Source organism: Polypterus senegalus, chromosome 17 (genome assembly GCF_016835505.1).
Source record: "Polypterus senegalus isolate Bchr_013 chromosome 17, ASM1683550v1, whole genome shotgun sequence".
NCBI classification, from domain to species: Eukaryota; Metazoa; Chordata; class Cladistia; order Polypteriformes; family Polypteridae; genus Polypterus; species Polypterus senegalus.
In genome coordinates, this window is record NC_053170.1 from 60,741,024 (window position 1) to 60,759,881 (window position 18,858).

The 18,858-nt window shown below is 35.6% G+C and overlaps 1 protein-coding gene across 1 annotated transcript in view; it reads right to left on the minus strand.

Moving 5' to 3' along the window:
- The window catches only part of aspscr1 (ASPSCR1 tether for SLC2A4, UBX domain containing), a 796,571-nt gene that overhangs the window by 278,592 nt on the left and 499,121 nt on the right, over positions 1-18,858 (minus strand). Inside the window, exon 13 of the mRNA XM_039739373.1 lies at positions 16,725-16,777. Within this exon, the coding sequence (XP_039595307.1) occupies positions 16,725-16,777 (53 nt within the window). The remainder of the gene's footprint in view (positions 1-16,724; positions 16,778-18,858) is intronic.

Below are 18,858 nucleotides of genomic sequence, written 5' to 3' on the forward strand. Positions count from 1 at the left end.
TAACATAGAAAATGTTTCTCTTTTAGGTATGTGTTCAGCATTTCTTACCTTGCATTTTGTGAAGACATGGAACACACATGAAATTTATGTATTCCAAATAACAATATATTATTTACCCTATACAACTCCAGTCACCCCACACCATGATAAAGAGACTTGAGCTGGGAGAAGTTTGCAACAGACTTTAGCTCCATTGTCTGGTGGGACAGCAGGCTGCTTGCTGCTTGTGCTGACTGACATATTTGCAAAAAAAAAAAAAAAGACGCTAATAAGGAGAGGAGCACAGGAATTAAAGATGGTCTAGAATTACAAGTTATTTCATAGGCTTCAGGGATTCTAGTGTTAAGATTTTAAAATAATATACTGGTATAAAATCACATTTTATGCTTCCTTTTATTATATAAAATGTTTTAAGTCTTAAACTAGGAATGTTACTACAAAAACAAAACTTAACATTTTAATGTACAAAGGATTTGTTGTTTTGGAAGGAGTTCACCAAGTTAAATTTCTGCACTTTTCTCCACAGCAACTAACTAAGGTAAAAAATTAGCTGTGCTACTTTCTTTCTTGCATGTATTTGTTACTGTACTCTTTTGCTGGCACCCTTTTATGCTATGTGCTTTTCTCATAGCATGGATAAAGACATTAACAGAATCCTTGGAATCTGAATGTTTCACTGACATTTTTTTCACATATGATGATTTTTTTAAATTATATGAAATAAACAAAAACAGACATTCACAAAGAGTTCAATTCATATGGTAATGATAGGATAACTTTTCTAATTTTTCCTAGTTTGCAGGTTAGCTGCTGCTGTATGCTATCATTTGATTTTACTGATGCAGTCTGTTAATATGTGTGTGTCATATTGACCTAAGTTGGAATAGTAATGGTAATGAACCTATGTTTAGTGTGAAGGTGTGTATGAATGGCGAGAATGTGGTTTCATCATCAGTGAAAGTCTGCATGATTGTTAGGGAGACCATTTATATATGTGAATGTGGGATAAATGACTCGTGTGTGTGAGGTGTAAATGGATGAGTGTAGTGTCATTAACTGAACTTTTTTCTGTAGCTGATAAGTCTGTTCATGTATGTTGCAGATGTTTAATTTTTAAAGCATTTTAATACACAGGTTTATGTATTTTTATGTGCTAATTCCACTTATGCCTGCCTATTTTTTCCAGTTTAAATAATTCTGTGAGGCTGGCAAAGTTGTTCTGGTAGTATAATGATGACTTTGCCAATTATGCTGGCAATCATAAACATTAATGAAAATGTGTCTAATAAAGATACATGTAAGTGAAAGACAATGAGTGGAATGTACAATTGATCGGCCTCATTTTAGGAAATAGGAAAAGGCAGTTGCTAGAAAATGGCAATAGGCCAGAAAAGATTTTATGCATCCAAGAGGCCAATTTCTGTGTATCTAAACACTGAATTTACAGCATAACTCCTTTTTTAAAAATGCACTGGACACTTCCATACAAATGTGAAAAGGGGCTACAGAATGTAACTGATTTTATCAGTGTGCTCCAGATTTACTTGTATTATGCAACTGCTGAAATAATGCAGGAAAACACAGATATGTGAACATGTTCCTACAGGAGGAGGGATTATTGGCGTTTACATAAATCCATGAACCTTTAACAGGCCAGAAATTATTTTAAGATGAAGGAGAAGAACCACTTTTATATGTTTACCAAATGTTTTATAAACACTTGAGCAATAAGAAAATAACTATACAACAGAAAAAAGCTGCCTTTGGAAATCTGCTGCTTCACACTTGAAAGTATGTCCAACAGTAAAGACAGAGATGTCATAATACCAGGATTTTAGCATTCAATACCAATAAAAATTTAATTTCATGAACCTCAGTAACTTTTGATACCAAGGAAAAACAAACCCCATTCAACTAATTTTTATTAAAAGTACTTCCAAGTCAACAATATAGTACATTTTTCTGTAACAGAATATAAAATATATAAATACTAATACACTTTCTTATTTGGTTGATGACTTCATTCCAATGGGAGCACAGACTGGTGAAGTGACCTGCTCATGGTCACACAGTTTCAGTAGAAGGATTTGAACCCCCAACCTCAGGGATTGATGTACTATGCCATAACCACTATGCCACACAATCACAGTACTAACAGCACATTTAAAATTCCATCAAGTAGTTACCCAGCTATTATTTAAGTAAACTAGTATTGGAATTTATAAATATCAAATTACAATGCAGGGTTTGAATTTTAATGTGTGATAGACATGGAATCCCCCCAGTGTAATAATAAAAGGGGAAAACTTTCTGCATATGATTTATAAAGGATTATATAACTATAAAATATTTGATTTTATATGTGCACATTCCAGATTTATGCTGACATTTTTTCTCCACTGCTTACTAAATATACAAATTCATTATTATATCTATATTGCTGAATAAATGAATTCCAAGATAATTCAGAATATTTACATTTAAGAAGACTCTTTAATGCTGTTTTGTAACAACCTGCTTTTAAAATCTGGTTTGACAAAGATTGTCTGTTAGGTTTGTAAGATATGCTATTGTAAGATTTATACTTGCATCATTAGCTGGTTGAAAGCATAATAATGAGCATCAGATAAGTCAAATTGATTCAATTGTCAAATGTTACACAATTCTGGACCTTCAACTTTCCAAATCTGTCCCTCCTTCTTTCATTATTATTTTTCCTAAATTTTCCCAAAGTTAATATCCTGCATGAAATAAATCTTATCAGCTTTACATTAATTTATTATTACATAACTCTTACAATACCCTTCTTTAAAGGGGCTGTTTTCAAAGTATCTTATACGACAGGTCAGACTTTGTTATTGCTTAGCCTGTGTACTTTTCCAGAAGTAATACATTAACTGGATCTGCAGTTTAACTGGTAGGCTGCATTAAACTTACTAAAATACTATACCTTTGAAATACATGACATGTGCCTTCACCACATTTATCACATTTCGGGGATTACATGAATGGGCATTAGTTTCCCTTCAAAAACCAAATGAATGACACAAATGTAGCCTTTGCATATCTGTATTTAGCAATGAAGTATGTTACTTTGCCCATCATCCTAAGTAACATGATCATGGTGCTTTTTGTTTCCAATAACTCAATACATTTTATTTTGGTATTAAGAAATGGAGAAAGTTCAATTCATTGTAGGCAAGCCAAATACAGTTAGCTCCATAAATATTTGGACAGACACAACTTTTTCCTAATTTTGGTTCTGTACATTACCACAAAGAATTTTAAATGAAACAACTCAGATGCAGTTGAAGTGCAGACTTTCAGCTTTAATTCAGTGGGTTGAACAAAAAGATTGCATGAAAATGTGAGGGAACTAAAGTATTTTTTTAACACAATCCCTTTATTTCAGGGGCTCAAAACATAACTAGACAAATTAAATAACTGGAAATAAAATGTTCATTTCTAATACTTGGTTGAAAACCCTTTGCTGGCAATGACAGCCTGAAGTCTTGAACTCATGGACATTACCAGATTCTGGGTTTCCTCCTTTTTAATGCTCTGCCAGGCCTTTACTGCAGCGGCTTCCAGTTGCTGTTTGTTTGTGGGCCTTTCTGTCCGAAGTTTAGTCTTCAACAAGTGAAATGTATGCTCAATTGGATTAAGATCAGGTGACTGACTTGGCCTTTCAAGAATTTTCCACCTCTTTGCTTTATTAAACTCCTGGGTTGCTTTGGCTGCATGTTTTGTGTCATTGTCCATCTGTATCATGAAATGCCGCCCAATCAATTTGACTGCATTTAGCTGGATTTGAGCAGACAGTATGTCTCTGAACACCTCAGAATTCATTTGGCTGCTTCTGTCCTGTGTCACATCATCAATAAACACTAGTGTCCCAGTGCCACTGGCAGCCATGCACGCCCAAGCCATCACACTGCCTCCACCGTGTTTTACAGATGACGTGGTATTCTTTGGATAATGAGCTGTTCCACGCCTTCTCCATACTTTTTTCTTACCACCTCTTTGGGAGAGGTTGATCTTGGCTTCATCTGTCCAAAGAATGTTTTTCCAGAACTGTGCCGGCTTTTTTAGATGTTCTTTAGCAAAGTCTAATCTAGCCTTTCTATTCTTGAGGCTTATGAGTGGCTTGCACCTTGCAGTGCACCCTCTGTATTTACTTTCGTGCAGTCTTCTCTTTATGGTAGACTTGGATATTGATATGCCTACCCCTTGGAGAGTGTTATTCATTTGATTGGAAATGATTCTGCGATCATCCACCTCTGTTGTCTTCCGTGGACATCCAGGTCTTTTTGCGTTGCTGAGTTCACCAGTGCTTGCTTTCTTGCTCAAGATGTACCAAACTGTAGATTTTGCCATTAGTAATATTGTAGCAATTTCTTGGATGGGTTTTTTCCGTTTTCACAGCTTAAGGATGGCTTCTTTCACCTGCATAGACAGCTCCTTTGACCGCATGTTGTCTGTTTAGAGCAAAATCTTCTACATGCAAGCACCACACCTCAAATCAACTCCAGGCCTTTTATTTGCTTAATTGATAATGACATAACGACGGATTTGCTCACACCTGCCCATGAAATAACCTTTGAGACAACTGTTCAATTACTTTTGAGCCACTGAAATGAAGGGATTGTCTTAAAAAAATGCTTTAGTTGCCTCACATTTTTATGCAATCGTTTTGTTCACCCCATTAAATTAAAGCTGAAAGTCTGCACTTCAACTGCATCTGAATTTGTTTCATTTAAAATTCATTGTGGTAATGTACAGAACCAAAATTAGGAAAAGGTTGTCTCTGTCCAAATATCAAATAAACAGTTTCACAATAAGGTACAAATATAACAGAACAAGTGCGCTTTCATTCAAAAATATAACTGCAGAAAAAAAGCTGCCTTAGCATGCAACATTGACACGCATTTACTATGACTGCCTCCATGGCGCAACAGTATCAGCTGCTGACTGGGAATTAAAACGTCACGAGTTCAATCCCGCACAACTCCGTTTTGAGAAGTGAACTGCTCTTATTCTTACTATTTTAGAATAAAAACATACATTTGATTTCAGTCTTTAACAGCCCATGTAATTTATGATACTTGTAAAGGATAGCTTTGATTTTTTTTTTTATTATTCAGTTTTATTATCTCAGCCGTGTTCACAAGCCCAAACACCCCCCCGCATTTGACACTGCTGTTTTCACATAGACGCGCTATAACAGAGGTAAACTCAGATCATGACGATCCTTCTACATCGGAACAAGAATGCACATCTCACTTTTACCATCGCTGTACTTTGTACATGTATATGGGAAGCTCTGCATTTTACTTGTGACTTTACGCTGTAGTAAGTAAGTAAATAAATAAAGGTAAATAACATTTGAAAGCAATGCTCAGATGTAGAATGCAGGCGACTCTACACGCTAGTGTTTAGATCTGGACGGTGTATGTGCCCCCCAAAAAAGTTTAACTGCATTCTTGTACCATTGCTTGCGTACTAAAGTGTCAGCAGGCAGTTTTCGTGGCATTACACGTATTTTTGAGCATCCTCTCTGCACACTACTTGTGACTTTAGGCTGTAGGAAGTTTGTAAATAAATAAAGGTAAATCACGTCATAAAATGATTTCTTCAGAACATCACATATATTTGTCTATTTCTTTTTTTAAAATGTGCGTTGATCACCGCCAGCATGTTTTAGCACACAGCAACTGGCCACCTGCATGTTCTTGCGCACACTGAATAAGCACACTGAATAAGAGACAAATATATGTGACGTTTTGAAGAAATCATTTTATGATGCGAATAGTACCAATCAGAAAATATCGTCACAGTAATGCAATATTATTTGAAAACGAAAAGTGTCAGATTGGGTTTGAATTTATGCTGGCGCTATTACTTAGAGTCAGAACAGGAGCTTATTCAGTGCACGCAAGAACATGTAACCACCTTACCAGAAGCTGGCCTCTACTTTTACATGCTACATCAATAAAATGTTTCCCTTGTGACCACAAACTGTACGGATCAGTTAGGAAATAGATGGATCTTCAGAAAATGAATGCAAAGCCTCTGTTCTTTCCAGGGTCTGTTTAATACCATATAATGGTATTAAAAAGTGATTCATCTCACCCTAATTTTGTCTACTCTTATAATATTGTGACACTACAAGCTGAAAAATCAAAACTCACATTTGACCAGTCACATCATTGTACTCGCAAGTCACACATTAACACTAGAATTACCAGAGCCTACGAAAAAACTCATAGATCCATCCCACCTTAAATCGCTTCTTAAATCCGTTCGCATCTCTCCGCCAGTCTTTTTTCTTCTAAATGTGCCGATAAAGACAAGCTACAAGTAGTCAGCTATTCCAATCACCCCACCGGACTTGATTGATTATCTGGGAGTGAAGTGGAGTTTTAGAGTGGAAATAATAGATCGTTATTTGGAACACGCGTATTTCATGTGTGTTCCGTTTCTACAGTAATCTGTGTAAACACATTTTTAAAACAAAAACGTTTTTCATATTCTAGTAGTAAATGACAAAATGTAGGCATAAACTATAATGTATGAAGCCTGAAGTCCAAATATCAAATAAACACTTTCACAAAAGGTACAAATATAACAGAACAAGTGCGCTTTCATTCAAAAATATAACTGCAGAAAAAAAGCAATGCATGAGCAGGGAGAAGTTTGTGCACGTTCTAAGTCAGTGGGGGGATGGAATAGCTGGCTGCTTGCAGATTGTCTTTATCGGCACATTTAGATGACAAAAGACGCTGGCGGAGAGGTGCGAACGGATTTAAGAAGCGATTTAAGGTGGGACGGATCTATAAGTTTTTTTCGCAGGCTCTGGTAAATCTAGTGTTAAGCAATTTATGAACTGACTCTGCAGTAGGATGATAATGGTAATAAAAAAGCCTGTGTTTGTGTTTTGGCCTTTTTACAATAGTAATAAGCATGATTCCTGCAGTTATGCACTGAAATTCTTTGGTTTTGATGACAAAGTTTTTCTAGGCATGTGGTGATTCATTTGTGTATCATTATCACCATTTCCCATTTTTATATGTAGTTCTTATTCAGGTTTTTCTACTTACCAATTCTGAAAAAGGTGGTACTCTTATGTTTTTGAATTATTAGTATCAACAGTACAGAAAATATTGGTTCTTTTGACATCACTAAAAGACAGCACTGAAGTTTCAAATGTGAAACACTGATATACAATATCTGAGATAGAATGAAACTAAGTTAGATAGATACCTGAAGAGGGCAGGGAATACGTAACACTGTGAAAAGTCAAGTAATTTTTTCAAGTAGTGTATAGACAATGGGTAAAAAAGAAAGAAAAACAAAAAAGAAAGGAAAAAAACATAAGGAAATTCATAAAGGAAACACTGTATTATACAGTTGTCCTGATAAGTTTACATACCCTGACAAAATTTGTGAAATATTGGCCATTGTTTGGAAAATATAAGAAATCATGCAGAAAGGTTTCCTTTTAATTAGGAAGCATGTTGAGATGTAATTTATTATCACATAATTGTGTTTGCCTTTTTAAATCAATGGTAACTGAAATCACTGAAATGGGCCTGATCAAAACTTAACATACACTTGAATTTTGGGGATGATAATATGTACAAACGTTGACACACACAGGTTCAAATTAAGGGTAATTAAGGGACAGTGACCGTAGCTGTAACTTCTTTGATTGTAATCAGTGTCTGTGTATAAATAGTTAATTTAAATTCATGTAGAGATATACTGACTTTGCAGGATACTGAGCCATGGAGAAAGCAAAAGAACTGTCAAAGGATATTCAGAGACCTGAAAATGACTGTCAGTAGTATTCAAACTCTGATAAAAAAAAACAAAAACTGGAAAGTTAGGGGTTCTCTTGTTACTAAGCCATGGTCAGGTAGACCAACCAAGATTTCAGCTGCAACTGCTACGAACATTTGTCAAGATGCCAAAAAAACCTACAAGCCACTTCAGCTGAAATACAGATGTCTCTGCAAATATGTGGTGTTGTTTGAAGATGCACAATAAGAAGGTACTTGAACAAAAATGGCCTGTACGTTCGAGCTGCACAAAAAATCCTTTACTGTTCCTACTCCACAAAACTGCCAAAACATATGCCAAACAGTATCTACACAAGCCTCAAACCTTCTGGAACAAAGTCCTTTGCAGCGATGAGACCAAAATTGAACTTTATCATCACAATCATAAATGCAAGGCCCATGAGAAAAAGTACACCAATCCTAACTATGAAGCATTCAGGTGGATCTCTGATATTCTGGGTGCGTGTCAGCTACAGCGGTACAAGTAACTTAGTCAAAACTGATGGCAAGATGAGTGCAACGTTACTGCAAAATATTGGAGGACAACTTATATTCAGCAGTTAGGAAGCTGAGCATGGGACGGCCTTGGATCTTCCAACGTGATAATGATCAAAAAAAAAAGGCCAAGTTGGCCCTTTGATGGCTACAGCAAAATAAAGTGAAGGTGCTAGAGTAGCCAATAGAGTGTCCTGATCTCAACATCATAGAGCCACTTTGGGGAGATCTTAAACTTGTAAATTCGTGGTTTGGAGGTCTTTTGTCATGAAGAATGAGTAGCTCTACTACCTGAGAAAATCAAGGGCATCAACCACAACTATCAGAAAAGACTGCATCCCATCTTTGATGCTAAAGGGGGTAATATATACTATTAAGAATTAAAGGTATGCAAGCATATGAACAGAGACCATCTCATTATTTTCATTATTACTACGTTTTGTTTAAGGGTTGTGCAATTCTGTGATGTCTTATAGTTTAATATAGATTCCATTAAAAGTAAACAAAATGTGTTTTGCCTGATCTGTCATCTTTTCTTTAAGGTATGGTACACATCTTACAAATACTGCCAGGTGTGATGGTGTGGGTGGCCCCGCGCTACCGGGTCCCACCAGGAGCATCTTCAACCCACCACTGCCGATAGTCATGACCAGGATAAGCAGATGAGGAAAAAACACACATAAAGCAAAGGGATGGCGTAATCAGTGCTTTTATTAAAAACCAACTAAACAAAACAGAGTTCCAAAGTGCAGTGCAACGGCTTCATTAAATAAATAATCAATTAAAATAAGAAGGGAATTAGTGGAGGTTAAAAAAAACAATTCAATAAATATTCCTTTAAAAACCAGAGGCAGTTCATAAAAAACAATGAGCCATCCAATGCTTCCTGTTAAATCTGGATTCTTCTCCCCTTGTCCTGACCGGATCTTGTAGAAGGAGGAGACGCCTTCCGACAGGTGCAGTCAACCTTCTTATATGGACTGTTCCCTGCTGCCCTTCCTTCAGCATCTGCAGTGCAACCTAGCGAGCCCCACATTCCTTTCCCGCCACTCACCTTAGGCCCTTGCAGGGAGACACAGTCACCTGGGTTGCTCCTACTCCCAAGAAAGCGCCCCTAACACACCCTCCTGGTCTCATGACCCCGAGGATCATTCCCAACCACCTGCCTCACTCCAGTCAGCTCGGGTGGTCTCACTTTCCATCTCTGCTTCTCTGTTTTACTTTTCCTTTTAACCTTCTTTTCTTTTTCATGGTCACTGGCCAGTCTGCCATTTTTTTTCCTCCTGCACGTGCCCTTCATCTTTTAAAACAGGGGCGTGGCACAGCTAGGGCAAATTAGCAGCCCCGGTATCAATTAGGGTCGCGGGAGATCCTGAACCTGTATATTAAGTGCAAGGCTGCCTGCTCCTACATAGAACATGGAAACTGCTCTTTACCACGTCATATTTAAAAAGACGCGAGTGCGGCAGTCAGAAACATTTATTTATGAAACCAGCCATCTTTCTCAGTTGCGGACCCCACTTTACCACACCAAGGCATGTAAACTTATGAGCACAACTGTATAACGTGTAGAAATAAATGAACAGAAGTAAGCAAATAAAACAATGGTCAGTAGAAAGAGTAACCCAGTAGATTCTATGAACCTGGGACCAGGGTAGGAATAAAAAAATCAAGCATGCATATAAAACATTGCAATTTAAGAAATTTAATTTACAAGGTGTATCTGGTTTGTATTTTAGTCTGTTAGTGTATGGGTAATATGTTTTACATGGACTGATGTGTAATAAACAAAAGGTACTGGCCAATTGTAGCTTACTAGTATTGATGAGATAAGTGAAATAAAAAAGAAATATAGGCAGATATTTATAATACCGATCAAAATAGATGGTTTTTATGCCATGAATAGTAAGTGGTTTAGTGCAGGAGAGTACAGTCAGCTCATTGAAAATATAACCACTTATTTTAAGGACACCACTGTTTTCTATGCTAGGAAAAATTAAAATGGTATATGAATCTTAAATATAAAAAAGGAACAAAAACCTCCACACTAAAGCAGAAGTTTTTTTTTAGCTTGCAGTGAAGTACTGGAAGCCAAAGGCTTAGAGGATTGCTGAGTGTCCATTAATCGTCATGAGTAATGGATTATAAGTGTAAATGCAATAGTGGACTTTTGTAGTATTTTTTCCATTAGTGGTCCCATAGGCTTCATTACTGAATAATCATCAATCACTTTTTATAAGCATCTTAATATTGCTCCACTGGCAGCAAATAAGAAGCAGCTTTTAAATTTTGAGACTAGATATTCAGTACGACTACATAATTTGTTTTTGATGTAATTTAGCATGCCATAAATGTGAATTACAGCACAATTATATTTTCTTAATCAATGAATGGTAATGTATTTCGAATTAATTAAGTCATATGACATTACTTTTTCATTCCATATAACTTTTAACATGTTTTTTCTATATATTATGAAACAGACAATACTAAAAATTGTGTTTATTATTTATTTATTTTTATTTTTTTTGTGTCCTTTATTTCGCCTTATATAATTCTTGCATTAGGAATTTGTTAGTTTTCGTATACCCCTTGGGGTCAGAGTGCAGGGTCAACCATTGTATAGCACCCCGGAGCAATTACAGGTTAAGGGTCTTGCTCAAGGGCCTAGCAGAGTAGGATCTCTTTTGGCAGTGATGGGGATTCGAACCGGTAACCTTCAGGATACCAGCGCAGATCCTTAGCCTCTGAGCTACCACTTATGGTCATAGAAGATTTCACAAAATTAAAAAATTTCAATGACACAAGCATAAATTCCATTCATTACTTGTCACCTAAATATATGGGAGCAGCAAGAAACTGTTACTGCAGCAATATGTACAAGGCAAGGAACAATCCTGGTAATTTGCAAGTCCATCTCCATCCCACTTTGTCTAGTATCTTTTCGTTGGATCACTAGAAGATGAACATATATAAATAATTTAGTATTAAATGGCTTCTTGGCCATAATATTTTTTAGGTTGGTAATGTTGTATCTTCACATTTTTCTTTAACATTTATGTATAAAAACATCACATGATTACATTTATATACGTCACACATAGGAGCTATGAATTAATTGTAAAGTGGTATAACTGTAAAGCAAAAGGTTGAAGGTTTGCATCCATACTCTCACTATGGCTCAGATCAATCTTGCCTACAGTCAGTTAATATTCTGACTGTAAAAAATGCATTACTAGTTTTATCTGTTAAGTGTAAAAATAAATAAGAAAAATCAATTATGTACATTTAACTAAAAACATTAGATTTAAAATTATCAAGGCAATCTAAACTTAAACAGACCAAACCCTATTGCTGAGACTAAAAAAAAAAGATTCCTTCAAAAACCCTTCTAAAATATAGTTTCACATAACAAAAGTAGTATAACTCATGGGCATAATTAGCAAGACCTGATGCTTTGGGGTAGGACGTGTGGAAGATTAAGCTACTGTTACAAAGCAAAAAAGAATGCCAAAGAAAAATTAATATATTGTTTGGTCTTACTTTAAATGTCTGTGGAAATAAACTGGATTGCATGTCTTTTCTGGAGCTGGATCCACCCTCTTTTAATCCTGTGTAATTAAGTGACTGTGAATCATCCTTTGGGACTGGAAAATTTAAAAGTTCAAAGAGAATGGGGTGCTTTCTGTTGTAATTTCAAATTACTGATTTCTGTTATTAATTATACATCTTAAGTGCCTTTGAAGAATGGAGCAGACTATCCTTCAGAGTGAAGACATTATGTCTAGCTAAGACAAATATACACAGCTTAAGATAAAGCGACTCATTCAAGTAAAATAAGGCAAGTTTGCTGTTTCTGCTTTAAAGAAAATAACATGTTTGGAATAGAGACATTCTGAATAGTATGAGGCATGTAAAAGTCTCACATAAAACAAAAATTGACATGTTATGATCATATGCCTAAATCAAACAAACACTATTAGCCTATGTAATTAAAAACACAACTGTCATAGCCATAACTTATTAAGTACCCAACGTATCACCTTAAACGAGTATCTATCTGCTTCACCTAAAAGAAAAGCCATATGCTTAATTGATATCTCATGTTTTACCACAGTCCTTCTCAACTCTATCTACATCTTATAAGCATTCTCCTCACTGTTAAATATTACACTGGATCCCTTAATTTCACCATAAAGGTTATTGTATAAATCCAACTCTATTAATGACTTTGGATTATAAAAATGTAATTTTCTGATAAAGAAGGTTGTGACTTTTGAAATCTAACACTTATTTTTCCTTGGGCGTGGGCAGCTACAGTCTTTTACAAAGGCAAACCTTTACCTCAGACAATGCACTGACAGAGCATCCTCACAATATGCACCATTATTAGGATGCCTGCAGAATTCAGTTTTCACCACTAAGTGAAGTAAACTACTATCCACCATATTTTTCTTTCTTATGATACAACACAGTAGCATCATTAAAAAATATTGCTTGGATGATAATGGGTTTCTTTTACATGTTTATAAATAAGGATATGACTTTCAAAGTTACAAAAAATCTCCTTAATGTCCCACTATCTTTAAAATATAAAAAATACCCTTCTATGACAAGGACCCTCAAAACCTAGGAAGGACGATGGCACAATAATCTTTATAAATGCAAAGATGTACCATCAATACCTAGGAAGGATGATGCCGCAATAATCTTTACAAATGCAAAGATTTATCTAGTAATAATAAAAACAAAAACATGGAAAATGTTTAAAAGAATGTGTCTAAAAAGGCAACACAAGGTGAAAAAGTCCTAATTCACAAACCAATAGACAGTTAAGCATAAATTGTAAATTCAATAAACAAACACTCAATTGAACTTTAATAGACTACTGAAAAATCTCTTCTCAGCTTTAGAAGATAGAGGCTGAAGGGGTTTTTTTGGCAGTTACATCAGGGTGGCCCCACATCTTGGGCCTCCACAAAAAAAAGTACAAGAGACATAGCAGAACAATTCATTAGAAAGAAATATTAAATAATCAACAATTTTAAACAGACAGAACATAATTAAACCATAATACCATCCATCCATCCATTTTCCAACCCGCTGAATCCGAACAAAGGGTCACGGGGGGTCTGCTGGAGCCAATCCCAGCCAACACAGGGCACAAGGCAGGAACCAATCCCGGGCAGGTTGCCAACCCACCGCAGGACACACACAAACACACCCACACACTAGGGCCAATTTTTAGAATCGCCAATCCACCTAACCTGCATGTCTTTGGACTGTGGGAGGAAAACAGAGCGCCCGGAGGAAAGCCACGCAGACACAAGGGGAACATGCAAACTCCACGCAGGGAGGACCCGGGTTAATCCATAATACACAAAACCAAAATAAATTATATAGAAGCATACAAAAACAACAGAAAAACAGAAAATAAATACAAGACAAAAATAAATCCTAACTGAAGTATAACAACCTAGGAGAAAGGAAATATGTTGAAACGCAGGTCAATAACAAGCACATGCACTGCCTATGCAGATGTTCAACTAGGAGTGGCCAAAAACCTACACTACTGGTCAAAGGTTTTAGAACACCTCAGTTTTTCTTCAAATTTAATCGGTTGAAATGCAATTAATGACCTAAAATGGTGAAAATATAAGCAGTAAATTGCCAGAGGTTTAAAAAGTTTAGGTTAGCAAAAACTGAAAAAAAGGGAATTTTAGAATATTACAAATAGGTCTTCTTCAGAGAACAACTAATAGGTTACAACCTATAGTTGTCCTGCAGCAATTAAAGTAAATTAAGCCTTGCAAGTTGAAGGAAACAATTTGCACAGGTGTCCCAACTTCTATTAATTACTTAAAAAACGTCTGTCTGTATTAAAGCTGAGTTGGAACAAACTGTTGCTACACTCTCTACACCCTAGAATGCTGTAAATTCCAATGATAATGGCAAGAAAACGGCAATAAACATATCCCCACATCATTAAGACATAAACCTTAACAATGAAATAATTACAATCCAAAATATAAGCATATCATGAAGACAAGTATCACATCCCTTAACAAAAAAGCAAATTTCTTTCTTTCTTTTTCTGTCTCTCAGTATGTCCTCCTAAAATTAAATGGATTAAAGTCCAGTTTCCTTCTCACTAACTAACTCATGCAGCTGCTCCTGAAAATAGTCATCCCTTATTCTTTCACACAAAAGCCAAAATATTACATGTAATATGCACTACGGCATGGTACATAGACTTGCATTTCATCCCTACAGGAATATAGTGGACAGCATTATTTCTTTATTGCTGTTGGCAAAAAAAAATCATTCAACATAACCTGTGCCTAAGTTCTTATAAAATTATGGTATAAATTAGTATTTTGTTGAACCATAGTGATTTGTTTGGCAGCTTCTCTTTAATGGTCCATTCACTGAGCAGTTCAGGTCATATGCTAGAAGAATTTCATTATCATCAATAAGCCATTACTCCTATTTATTTTCCTTTTTTTCTTCAAAAATTTGGATGTCTTGATAGTCCATATACTAAAATAGGTCAGCTTGTGCCCTCATGATCTCGTAATTATTAAGAATTCTTATTTATTTCTCTTAATCTTATTATGATTATAACAGTAATAGTCTAGTTTAAAGAAATACATTTCATATTATTCTTCCATCTATAAGCAAGTTAGAAGCAAAATATTATTGCAAATTAAACCACAACCTCAGTATTAGTCAAAAATAGCATAATTAGGTATTTCCAATATTGCAGTTCTAACATTCCATAGTGCTGCTCTGTTGGTGTTGCAACAAGATACATAAAAATGTGTATGGTCTGTGTGTTGTCATTTATTTGTTTTCTGTGTGTGAGATATCACCTGTCTGTGTAAGGTCTGGTGTGTGGGGGGAGTTAGAACAGCGGAGAATACTGATGATATACCTTGAAGGCTGTAGTTGGTCCCAGGATGAGCCAAAGTTGCCACATTAACGCAAAATGGAATGGGTAAAAAAGCTCATGTGGGGAAGTGCGGTGGGTAGAGTCTGGTTTGGGGGATAGATTCAAAAAAGGAAACAAGGAGAACAGGAAAAAGTGAGCACAGACAATTAGTGTTTTCTTTGTCAATTGTAAAACTTGATGATCACTGGCCGAAAGATATAGCCAAACTATTCAGATTTTTGCCCATTATTAAATAATACACATCTGTTTGTATACATTGTTGGTGTTACGTGGGGAGATGGAGTGGGGATGTTGATTCGTTTTGCTTATGTTAAGAGGTTGGTAACAAAAGGAGTAGACACTAAAGCAGTATTTGTTATTGAGATCTTTCTAAATGCTTATAATAAAAGCTTTGCAAATTATTTTAAAGAGCTTCCACTACAAGATTTCTGGACATGTTATTAATAACTATAAAATATACTTATCATAAATAATATAATTTTGTATAGGAGTAATTTACTGTTTTTTGCCCAAAGGTACACATGCATTATTTCACTTCTTCACATGTGTAACATGCATTTTTAAGTCAAAAAATACAATCTCATTATGCTCCCTTTAGTGTTAAACAAGTACAGTTTTACTTTATAATCAAACAAAGAAACATTATGAATAACTGCAATTAAACGTTGTTTAAATAAAATGTGTGAATTCAACCTTTTTCTTTCATCTTAGCTGTTTAGGCATAAATATTTACACATTACAATCTGTTTATATAAAAAATGCTTCTGAGAATAGCTGCTTTTTAAAATTTCATATAATAATAATTCTTTGCATTTATATAGCACTTTTCTCACTACTCAACACGTTGAGCAATTGCAGGTTAAAGGCCTTGCTCAACGGCCCAACAGAGCAGAGTCCCTTTTGCTATTTATGGGATTTGAACCGGCGACTTTCTGATTGCCAGTGCAGATCCCTAGCCTCAGAGCCACCACATGTTTAGTATCGACCTGTTTTATAACTATATTTAATATTTTTGGTAAATTGAAAAAAAATTTTCACTTAATATAATATCGCACACACTATTGAATTCACAAATATTTCTTTTCCTGCAGTGTTTTTAAGTGTACCTTATCCTTAGTAAATAAGTTATTACCAAGCATATTTTAGGTGGTACACTGATGTCAGTGAATTGCATACATTTTCAGCATAATCATTTTATTCATTATTTATTTCAGCATAATCATTTAATTACTATTCTGCTTTACAAAACAAATGGTACTAATTTTCACAAATAGTGAAGTAAAAGAGAAAATACTGAATAATAAAAATATTTTAAATAGTTATTGAATAAATAGATATCTATCAAGCTTTGCCAAAAAATATAAATAACTGCTTGATTATCTATCAAAGATGTAAATAAAATACAGAAAGTGAATCAAAATTTTTTTTCCACTTACTTTGAAGAGTGTAGCTGTAGGGTCATCCAGAACCAGTTTCGGAGGTGCAACAACTGAGGAAAAATTAAGGAAAAGAAGTAAATTACAGCAATTTAAAATAGTTCATTTAGCAGTTTAAAAAGACAATCATTGCCTCCAGTGAGTTTTTTCAACATTTGCTGTGTGTGAGACATGCAAGCTTCTGCTTGGGTTTGTGCAACAGAAAATCTCCCACCCAATAAGAAGTTAAAGTGAGGTGAAACAAGTAACAAACTTAGCTTAGCCCTATAAAATTCCATTTTCCAATATACAAAAGTTCTTTTGTCTTCACATTACCCCTGGGCAGGAGTAGCATGACACAATGGGGAAGTTAAATAAAATGATGTTTGGCACTTTACTGAAACATCATGTCACTGCAAAATTCTTTTGCCAAATTTTCCTTCGGTATCTTTGTGATTTTTAAAATTTAGCATTTTCCCGGTTTTTTTTTTTGTTACTTTTTGTCTTATGCCTAATCGTACCCCTTTGCTTGTTTTTGTTAGAACATCTTTGTTGGACTCTGATACTATAATTTGCCTTAACAGATTTAACTTCAATAAGATCTGTTAACTGTGCCAGTTTCCCCCTCTGGATCCTCTCGGCTTTTCTGTCAGTATCAGTCCTGTTGCCTAATTGACAGCCTGGACAAGTACAAATCTGATCAAGTGACTTACATCCATATCCTGGTTAAAACTTGCACAGAAAATAGGGCTTTCTGAACATGTGTTGTTTAAAGTGTTACAGTTTAGTTAATGGTTTTTCATCAGTTTTATTCATGAATAAAAGCACACTTGTTTTGTTGATTTGTTAGAGACTTATAATAATAACAATAATAGCAGCCCACTGCTGAAAGCCCTAAATGCGGGGCAATTGCCACTCCTCCACGTTTTCTGCATTAAAATTAAAGATCTAAATAGTTCAATTAACATAAATCCATCATTCATGTACATTTTTCCTTGTCTTCCCACTCCATCCAGCTCCTTTTCTAAATTTTTACCAGTCACATATACCTTTGTTAATGTCCTGCTTTGTAAGATGAGGCCAACTACTTGTTTACTGGACCCCATCCCAACCACATTTCTTAAATTCTACCTTCATGCCATAATCCGACTGTTGCAATAATACAACAATAATAAATATATCCCTTGACACTGGCTTTGTGCCAGCCACTTCTGTAACCCCAGTGTTAAAATTCTGGTCTTGATCTTAATTTTCGGCCCATCTCCCACTTACCTTTTTTGTCAATGGTTCTCGAGTGTATTGTAGCCTCCCAACTCACTAATTCTAATAATTAATTCTAACATCTAATAATTTGACGGAACCCTTCCAGTCTGGTTTCAAGGTGTGTCACAGCTGTCAAACTGCTTTGGGTAATTATGATTATGGCAGTAGACTCTGGACAAACCAGCATATTAATTCTGCAAGATCTTACTGCGGCATTTAGCAATGTCAGAGATGACATTCTACTGTGCAGAATAGAGAACATGCTGATTATCTCTAGTGCTGCCCACCAGTGGTTTAAGCCCTAACTGACTAACAGGATCTGGCAAAAGCAGATCCAGCTTAGAGCCAGTAACGCAAGGGGTTCCTCAGGCCTCTGTCCTCCACCCTATGCTCTTCTGTATATATGCTTCTCCTTGGCCAAATCATTTGTAGCTGTGGACTGGATTATCATTTTTATGCAGATGCAGATGGCTCAACTCTATTTCAGAGTGAAACTCTATTAAAAGTGAAACTTCATCAGGGCTTTCTCAGCTCACAACTTGCCTCAGTGAAATTAAAACCAGGATGGAGCAGAGCTATTTAAAATTAAATTGAAACAAAACTGAACTCCTGCAAAGTGGCAATAAATTGCATCCTTCTCAGTCACTCTTGATGGTGATCTCATCAGACCTTCTTCTGATGCAAGAAATCTTGGTGTTATTTTTGATTCCTCGCTTTTTTATTCCACCCACATAAACCACATTAAGAAACCTTCTTACTTTCACCTCTGCCACATATCCAGCGTTCTCTCACTCCTCTCCTTTTCTAATGCTGAGAAACTTGTCCATGCTTTTATCACATACCACATCAATTATTGTAACTCCCTACTGGCAGGTGTCATTTCTAATCTTAT